At 32.9% G+C, this 10,000-nt stretch overlaps 1 protein-coding gene across 1 annotated transcript in view; it reads right to left on the bottom strand.

Moving 5' to 3' along the window:
* LOC137639959 (protein abrupt-like) overlaps nucleotides 1–10,000 on the bottom strand; it is a 44,945-nt gene that overhangs the window by 33,128 nt on the left and 1,817 nt on the right. The window contains 3 exon segments of the mRNA XM_068372278.1: nucleotides 1,907–1,987; nucleotides 4,608–5,430; nucleotides 7,848–7,965. Of these exon segments, the coding sequence (XP_068228379.1) occupies nucleotides 1,907–1,987; nucleotides 4,608–5,430; nucleotides 7,848–7,965 (1,022 nt within the window).

Here is a 10,000-nt window from a genome sequence, read left to right as displayed (position 1 = left end):
GTCTGAAAAAGACTGACTTCAAATTGAGAGTAAAAAAATCTATTTGGTGTATATACAGTATATCTATTTCAACAGCTTGGTCAAGATGAAGGTCCTTTGGAAATAGTAATGGAGATCCAATACATCATTACACGCCTATAAAAGCAAAGTCTTACAAGAGAACCAACCGTATCACTACACATTTGGAAACTTACACTTCCTTTTGTTAAGCATCACTCATTCCTCTTTCTTTGAATTCATCTATCATTCTATTACAGCAATAAAATCTATACATTTATGTTACTTCAATTCTCTCTCTACATTTCGATACATTCACTCTTGTACTATCTCCTAGAACACCTTGCATAGCTTCTTTCCTATAGCTTAACAACTTTCATTTTTCATTACACACGAATGTTTCACCTATCCTTTCCTCCTAAGGGTTTTCTTTTATAATCATTCAAAAGTATATATAACATTTTTCTCTTATCGTCAACCCTCCTCAATAGGATTTGCATTACATTTGCGTTTCTTACTAATCTCAGAAAATTTTGCTTATACAAGTAGTCCCTTCGATTCTTCTGAGGCAATTTCTATACTCTAAGGAACTCGGTAGTTGATCCGAAGTACCTTCAATTCGTTGATGCAATTTATAACCTTCTCTAGGAGTTTTGTTCAAAATTTACTCCAACAAAATGTTCTTAAACAAAGCTAATTCATGCTTTGTTTAGCTACTGCCAAATTATGAGCAGTAGAAGCTTATTCAGGCTTTATTTAGCGTTTTGCTACTGCCAAATTATGAGCAGTAGAAGCTTTGTCAGGCTTTGTTTAGCTACTGCCAAATTATGAGCAGTAGAAGCTTTGTCAGGCTTTGTTTAGCTACTGCCAAATTATGAGCAGTAGAGAAAAAAAATATGGAAACAATAAAAGAAAAAGTCACAAATGAAACAACTTGCCTCATACTCTGATTAAAACTTCTAAATTTGGCGACAGAAAATTGTAGCTAATGAAATATCAAATTTTTCCTAAAGCTTTCTTTGTACATCAGAAAAGGCACTACAATAATCAGGATTTTTTTTGTTTGATGTCACTTACAATTTCACGTTTTTCTCTTTAGATAAAAACTTGAGTTTTAAAACTAAGAACAATTTTAAGACTTAACTGTTTTAAACAGTTGACAGCAAACTATGAAAAATTTCAAAACTTAACTGTTTTAAACAGTTGACAGCCATTTCATACGATCTTCCTCGCAAAGAGAATTGCCAGCCATTAATGCCTTTATTGCTAAAAGTTGTTCTCCCTAACAAACTGCCAGCCATTTGCCTACAGCAGAAAACGAGTTTCGCCCAAATACGCTACAACACTTTACCTTCAATGACAACCAAGTTTGTCACACGTCAGTCTTTCTTAAAACAATGTTTTTCCTCTTCTTGCTTTCTTTCGCATCTTCGTGAGGTCAGAGAGAGAGAGAGAGTGAGTGAGTTTGAGAAAAGATACAAGCCATTCACTCGGACAAAATGATTCATAACAGTGATAATGATTATAGCAACAGTGATTATTATCATGACACGATGATAATAACCCTGGCAATCCAAAAAAAAAAAAATTACCGTAGACATAAGGCAAGACAGCATGCAAAGAAAATTCTATCATATCCCATGCTAATGGAAATATCTCAAAGGAAAAAAAACAAACAGAAAACGTATCTTTTATGTTCAAAAATCATCATAGCATGATACTGCTCTTCTCTGTCCAATAACTAAATAAATAATTCCATCAACACTAATAGAGATAAAAAAGATGGGAAACCAAACGAACTCTGGAAAAAAAATATGGCACATTCAATTAAGATGATAACGATTGACGGAAAGGGAAAGAATGGTAAAAAAATGGAAGAAAAACTCGTATCTTTTTTTCTTGTACTTACCAGGATTATTGTCCGAGTTGGAGCCGAGTGCTGCCGATGCCAAACCCACTAGACCAGAGGGGCCCGGGAAGCCTCCAAATCCTGGAAAGAAATGAATAAAGAATTGGTATCAATTAAATGAACAAGAATTGGCATCAATTAAATGAAAAAAAAAATTGGCATCCAATAGAGGATTAACATCAATTAAATGATCCAGAATTGGCATCAATTGAATGATCAAGAATTGGCATCAAATAAAGGATTGAAATCAATTAAATGAACAAGAATTGGTATCAAATAGTGAATTGGCATCAATTAAATGAATAAGAATTGGCATTAGATAGAGGATTGGCATAAATAAAATGAACAATAATTGGCATCAATCAAATGAACAAGAATTGGCATCAATTAAATGATAAAAAATTGGCATTAAATACAGAATTGCCATCAATTAAATGAAGAAGAACTGGTATCAAATAGACAATTGGCATCAATTAAATGAACAAAAATTGGCACCAAATAGAGAATTGGCATCAATCAAATGATCAAAAATTGACTTATATTAAATGAACACGAATTGACATCAAATAGAGGCATCAATTAAATGAACACGAATTGGTATCAAATAGAGTATTGGCATTAATTAAATTAACAAGAAATAGGATCAATTAAATGAACAAGAACTAGCATAAAAAAAGAGGATTGGTATCAATTCAATGAACAAGAATTGGTATCAAATGAAGAACTGGTATCAATTAAATGAACAAGAATAAGCATCAAATAAATGAACTAGATTTGGCATCAATTAAATGAACAAGAATTTACATCAATTAAATAAACAAAAATTGAAATCAGTCAAATGAACAAGAATTGGCATCAAGTAAATGAGCAAGAATTGGCCTAAATTAAATGAACAAAAATTAGCAATAATTAAATAAACAAGAATTGCCATCAAATAGAGAATTGGCATCAAATAAATGAACAAGAATTGACATCAGTTAAAGAAGAAAAATAAGAAAACACAATAAGGTTGAAACTTATTATTTTGTGAAAAAAATCAAGGATTACATGTACTCTTTCATCTAACATTATTTATTACTTTATTATCTCCTCTACTGAGAGAGAGAGAGAGAGAGAGAGAGAGAGAGAGAGAGAGAGAGAGAGAGAGAGAGAGAGAGAGAGAGAGAGAGAGAGATCTTAACAACGAAAGAGTGAATGAAGATATTATTCGTGTAATTTGAAAATATAAGAGTGTCAGTCGAGAATGTAAAGAGGGCTAAAAAAGTTTAGGAATTGGAGGACGACAGTAAATGGCCGGTGTAACTATACTCATTTTTTTAATGAGGCACATTTGCACAGACTCGCAGCGGTGCCCTTTTAGCTCGGAAAAGCTTTCTGTTATCTGATTGGTTAGAATTATCTTGTCCAACCAATCAGCGATCAGGAAACTTTTCCGAGCTAAAAGGGCACCCCTGCGAGACGGTGCAAATCCGTCTCACTAAAAAGAGCTGACAATAATTGCTTGACTAGGATTTGAGGTCAAGATGAAGGGGAGAGGAATAATTACTATTGTACAGGAGCGAAGGGGGCATGTGACTGTAATAACTATGTACCTCGTGCACATGAGCACATTTAACTTAAGAGTTTTGGCTTTGAATGAAAGGCACATAAGGCAGTTAGTTTAAATACGTATTTGTTATGGAAATTTGTAGAGAAAGGAGGAATTATTGCATGTGAGTATACAAGGATTAGGAAAAAGCATTTGATGGGACTGACATAGCTGGAAGACAATATGCTCAAGTCAACAAGGAATCTGAGTGATGTATTAAACTCCAAATAATATCTGGTCTCAAACAAGGGTGTGTTTATTTTGCATAGAACTCAATTATCTAGATAAAAGTAATGAGGATAGAATTCTGTAATATAACAGGGAATGTAAGTTTATGAAGTAAAAAAAAAAGAAACACGAAAGGAGCATGGAATGGTTGTTTGTATATATCAATCGTAAGAAGGAAAACTACATGAAATATCACTGTAAAGCATAAAAGTCATTATGAATGCATATAAACACCCAAAATAAAAAATATCCAGAATTTTTTTTTCTTTAATTATTTGTGAGTACCTTTGAGAACAGGAAATTAAGTTTATGAAGTATAAAAAAAAAAAAAGGATACACGAAAGGAGCATGGAATAGTGTTTGTAAATAGTAAGTATAATGAAGAAAACTACATGAAATGGCACTGGAGAGCATAAAAAGTCATCATGAATACGTATGAACACACAAACTCAAAAATATCCAGATTTTTCTTTCTTTTTTATTATCTGTGAGTACCTTTGAGAACAAGAAATGTAAGTTTATGAAGTAAAAAGAAAAGAAACACGAAGGGAGCATGTAATAGTGTTTGTAAATAGTAATGATAAGGAAGAAGAACTGTAAGTTTATGAAGAAAAAAAAAAGTATGGAACAATTGTTTGTAAATAATAATTGAAAGAAGGAAAACTACATGAAATAACACTGAAGAGCATAAAAAGTCATTATGAATACACATGAACACCCAAACTCAAAAATATCCAGAATCTTTTTTGTTTGTAAATAATAATTGTAAAAAGGAAAACTACATAAAATGGCACTGGAGAGCATAAAAAGTCATGAATACATATTAATACCTAGACTAAAAAATATCCAGATTTTTTTTTCTTTGGGGGGGGGGGGGAGGAGTACCTTTAAGAGCAGCCATGTTGGCCAGACCCGATATCTTCTCGAGGGCGTTGGTTTCGTGGTCGTGGTCATCGTCATCGTGTCGCGACTTGTCGCGGTCTTCGGACCTGTCGCTACCCATGGTGTCCTGAGTGTCTTCAGAGCCCATGCCAGGGTACATGCTGTGGAAGGAAGGTGCACTCACTGGCGTGGGCGTGTGCAGGGCGGCAGCACGGGCGGTGACAGCATGATGCATGGGAGAAGGATGGGCGGTGGAGACGGGCGGGAGGGCGGTTATCGAGGAAGGAAGGGACAGAGGGTGTGAGAGCCCAGGTATACCCACGGGTGGAAGGGCTGGCAAACCTGACATGTTGACCATGTTGGCCATGCTGTGGGGCAAACTGGGAATGGGCGGCGTTGGGGCCGGGGGGCTTGGACCCCCAGACAGATGTGGGGATGGAGAGGACGGGGGCGGCGCCCCTAAACCACCGCTTAACTTAATGCGCTTCACTTGTGGACTGTCGGGAGGTCGGAGATCTTCATCAGCTTCATTGGAGGACTCTGCCTTGGGTGTGGGCGTCGGAGTAGCCACCTCAGCTATGGGCGGAGGTGGAGGGGGTGGAGGGCTCGCATCTTTCGGCACCTCGGGAGGAGTTCGGGACCTGGATTCAGAAGCTGCGGCTTCGGCCAGTCCCCGAATCTGCAGGAGTTTAGCAGTTCGCAGGAAGTCTGTGATTTGGTCATGGGCGATTTGTACCTCGCCATGATACATGTACTGGAGCAACGTCAGGAGTTCGCAGTAGCGAACCTCGTTCAGTATGATGATTGGGTGGTCACACGGGTTGTTCTGGACAAAGGGAGAAGAGTATAGAAGTAAGTCAGATGAGCATTCGTGTCATTTCGCATCATTCTCAACCGTATGTAAAAACTTGACTATTTGACTATCTTTAAGTAAAATGACCATTCTTTCAGTTTGCCTCATTCTCAACAGTATGTAAAAAATTGACTATTTGACTATCTTTAAGTAAAATGACCATTCTTTCAGCTTGCCTCATTCTCTACAGTATCTAAAAACTTGAATATTTGACTATCTTTAAGTAAAATTACCATTCTTTCAGCTTGCCTCATTTTTAACAGTATGTAAAATTTTATTATCTTTAAGCACGGTGACCATTCTTTCAGTTTGCCTCATTCTCTACAGCATGTAAAAACTTGATTATCTTTAAGTAAGATAAGTATTCTTTCAGTTTGCCTCATTCTCAACCGTATGTAAAAACTTGAGTACCTTTAAGTAAGGTGACCATTCTTTCAGTTTGCCTCATTCTCAACAGTATGTAAAAACTTGATTATCTTTAAGTAAGATAAGTATTCTTTCAGCTTGCCTCATTCTCAATAGTATGTAAAAACTTGATTATCTTTGTATTTACTTAGAGAATATCATTAGAAAGAAATAAAATTCAAAAAGTAAAAGGATGCATTACGTGATCGAATGGGTTGTTCTGGACAAACAGAGAAAAGTATAGTAGTAAGTAAGATGAACGCTCGTGTTATCGTATAATTCTCAACAATATGTAAGAACTTGATTATCTTTGACTATATTATCTTTATATTTACTCTCAGAATATCAACATTTAGAGAAAATAAAATGCAAAATGTAAAAGGATGATTGGATGATCACACGGGTTGTTCTAGACAAACAGAGAAGAGTATACAAGTGAGTAAGATGAGCATTCATGTCATTTCGTTTCATTCTTAACAATATATAAAACCTTGATTATTTTTGTATTTACTTTGAAAATATTAACTTTAGAAAGAATCAAAGGCAAACAGTAAAAGGATAAAGTAGACAATGTACATGTCAATCAATACGAAATTTCGTAAACTATTCAGATTCTCCTCATTAAATTTGTTTACTGACATAACAATGAAATCATTATTATTATTATTATTATTATTATTATTATTATTATTATTATTATTATATGCTAAGCTACAACCTAGTTGGAAAAGCAGGATGCTATAAGCCCAGGGGCCCCAAAAAGAAAATAGCCCAGTGAGGAAAAGAAACAAGGAAAAATTAAATATTTTAAGAACAGTAAAAACATTGAAATAAATATTTTCTATCTTTGTGCAAAATCATTAGTCGTTTGTTTCGGGAATAATGAAATAATGTAAACATACAAATAAACATTATGTAAACAAAGAACGAAGTGTTAATATTCAATTATCTCTATTGTAATTTATAGATCTTTAGATTTTCTATAGATTTTATAGACATTTTTTTTTCTTTTTAATGTTACTATACTTGAAATATTTTACTTTTCTTTATTTCCTTTCCTCACTGGGCTATTTTCCCTGTTGGGGCCCCTGGGCTTATAGCATCCTGCTTTTCCAACTAGGGTTGTAGCTTAGCATTTAATAATAACAATAATAATAATAATAATAACAATAATAATAATAATAATAATAATAATAATGATGGAACATGTATGCATTCGAAGAGGCTGACATGTACGCTTAATAAAATGTTGATATTACTCGCTATAATTCATAAAACATCTGAGAATATGTATTTGGTAACGATAGATGTATTCGAATCACTTTGTAAATATTAACAAGAGCTATTAAAATCATACTTTTTTTACGAATTACTTATGTTATTAATGGCTGGTAAACTGACACACTTGAAGTCTATACAAAGAGTATTATATAAATGAATTAGTTTATATATATATATATATATATATATATATATATATATATATATATATATATATATACACATATATATACATACAGTATATATATTGTATATATATATATATATATATATATATATATATATATATATAAATAAATATATATATATATATATACAAATATATACATATAAATAAATAAATATATATATATATATATATATATATATATATATATATATATATAACATGAGACAGCATATTCTGAATGTGCAAAGGATAAACCTCTTATAGATTGACAGATTTTTTTACTTTATGCAAATAAGAAAACAATACTAAGATAATATCAGAGTACGAGTTGCTGAAGATCTATTTTAGAATTATAATAGACAGTTGGAAATTTACTAAACAGATTTTTACTTTATACAACTAAGTAAACAAAACTAAAATAACAACATCAAAGTACGAGGGTTTAAGATTTACTTTCATATTATATAACATGAATCAAATAATGATCATACATTTGCTTCCAAGCTCAATCTGCAAAGGAGGCGTGTCCACTTACCTTGAGCAATGTCCTGAAGTAGGGGCTGCTGGCGGAGAGGACGACTTTATGGGCTGACAGTTGCTGACCCTCGCAAGCTAAGGTCACGTCAACAAAGTCCTCTTGCTCTCGCAGTTCCCTGTAATGATATAAAGGATAAGGGTAATGCTTTTTATAATGCAAAGAACTGTAGTGGGGAATATGTAAAACTTTTCATAACACTAATGCTTTGGGTGAGTAAAATGTAAAACTTTTTACAGCACCAATGCTTTGGGTGAGTAAAATGTAAAACTTTTTACAGCACCAATGCTTTGGGTGAGTAAAATGTAAAACTTTTTTACAGCACCAATGCTTTGGGTGAGTAAAATGTAAAACTTTTTTACAACAACAATGCTTTAGGTGTGTAAAATTTAAAACTTATTTATAAACACCAAGGCCTTTAGTGAGGAAAAGCATAAAACTTTTTATAACAAGACACGTTTCGTAAGGAAAATGTAAAACTTTGCAACAACGTCAAGGCCCTTTGGTGAGGAAAAACATAAAACTTTTTATAACACAAAGACTTTTTGTAAGGAAAAATGTAAAACTTTTCACAACACCAATGATTTTGGTGAGTAAAAAAGTAACACTTTTTACACCACCACGGCCTTTGGTGAGGAAATACATAAAACTTTTTATAACACAAAGACCTTTGCTAAGGAAAATTTTAATACTTTTCACAACACCAGGACCTTTAGTGAGGTAAAGGGGGAAAGTTTTACAACACTAATGCTTTTGGTGAGGGAAAATGTAAAAACATTTTATAAGCTTTTTACAACAACAAGGCTTTTGGTGAGGAAAAATTTTATAACTTTTAACAACATCAAGGCCTTTGTTGAGGGAAAAATTTAATCTATTTACAAACACATTTGGTAAGGAAAGGTGTGTCACAGAAGGCAATAATACTTTGTCTAATTATTGATAAAAACAGATTACAGACTAAGAATAGTGGAAAAAGTTGTAATCGAGAAAGGTAGAATATCTATGACCCTGAAATCACACAATAAAAACAAAAGAAATGTCTCTGATACCTTGAATCCCATTATAAAACAAGCGGTAGCTTTTTAATTGTTTTAAAATCTAAACCATGAAGCCAGCATAAAAAATGAAATGCGAACTAGCTCCTTGATCGTTGAAATATGTAATTTTGATGCAACACTTACACTAACATTAATGAAATTAATTGATTAATTAATTAAAACTGCCGAGGTTTTCAAAGAGAAACTGTAGCTTCGTAAAGGGGCAATTGAAATAGGTTGAAAAAAGCAAACTTTTTATTTTTTCTTTACCGCAACTAAATTTTCTCATTACCAATATAGTAATTGTAATAAAGGTAATATAATTTGAAAAATATCTTCATAAATAATATCGGCGTCAATGACCTACGAGGACACTCCCAAAATCAAACCATTGTTCCTATAGTCTTGGGTAGTGCCATAGCCTCTGTACCATGGTCTTTCCACTGTCTTGGGGTAAAGTTCTCTTGCTTGAGGGTACACTCGGCACACTATTCTATCTTATTTTTCTTCTTCTTGTTTTGTAGAGCTTTTATAATTTTTATAGGAAATATTATTTTGGTGTTGATGTTTTAAAATATTTTAATTTTCCTAGTTTCCTTTCCTCACTGGGCTATTTTCCTAATAATAAATAATAATAATAATAATAATAATAATAATAATAATAATAATGTCGGGATACCAGAAAACTTCAAATCATTCATTCATAAATAACATTATTAAGGTCTTGATAGCTTCTTCAATAAAAAATCATAAGTGTTAAGCCGAAGAAAAACCTTCATTTTAGCAGATGTTTCAGTCAATGTATAGACAATTATGCGTTTTGTCAATCATAAATAATGCATCTTATCTATACCTGTAAGCGTTCAAAAAAAAAAATCGATATATCTTACATCTTAATGAAATTCGGTCGGCAGTGGTTCCTTATCAAAAAAAGAAAAAAAGAAATAATAATAAAAAAATATATATATATATATAAATCGATATAACATACATGTTAATGACATTCAGTCGGCAGTGGTTCCTTATCCAAAACTAAAGAAAAAGAGTAAATAATGGAAAACAAGTTAAGGGCTTAGATAAAAACCATCCGCTTCTGAATAGTGGATGAACTATTGA

Source organism: Palaemon carinicauda, chromosome 4 (assembly GCF_036898095.1).
Source record: "Palaemon carinicauda isolate YSFRI2023 chromosome 4, ASM3689809v2, whole genome shotgun sequence".
Classification (NCBI taxonomy): Eukaryota; Metazoa; Arthropoda; class Malacostraca; order Decapoda; family Palaemonidae; genus Palaemon; species Palaemon carinicauda.
This window is presented reverse-complemented; position numbering and strand designations above follow the sequence as displayed.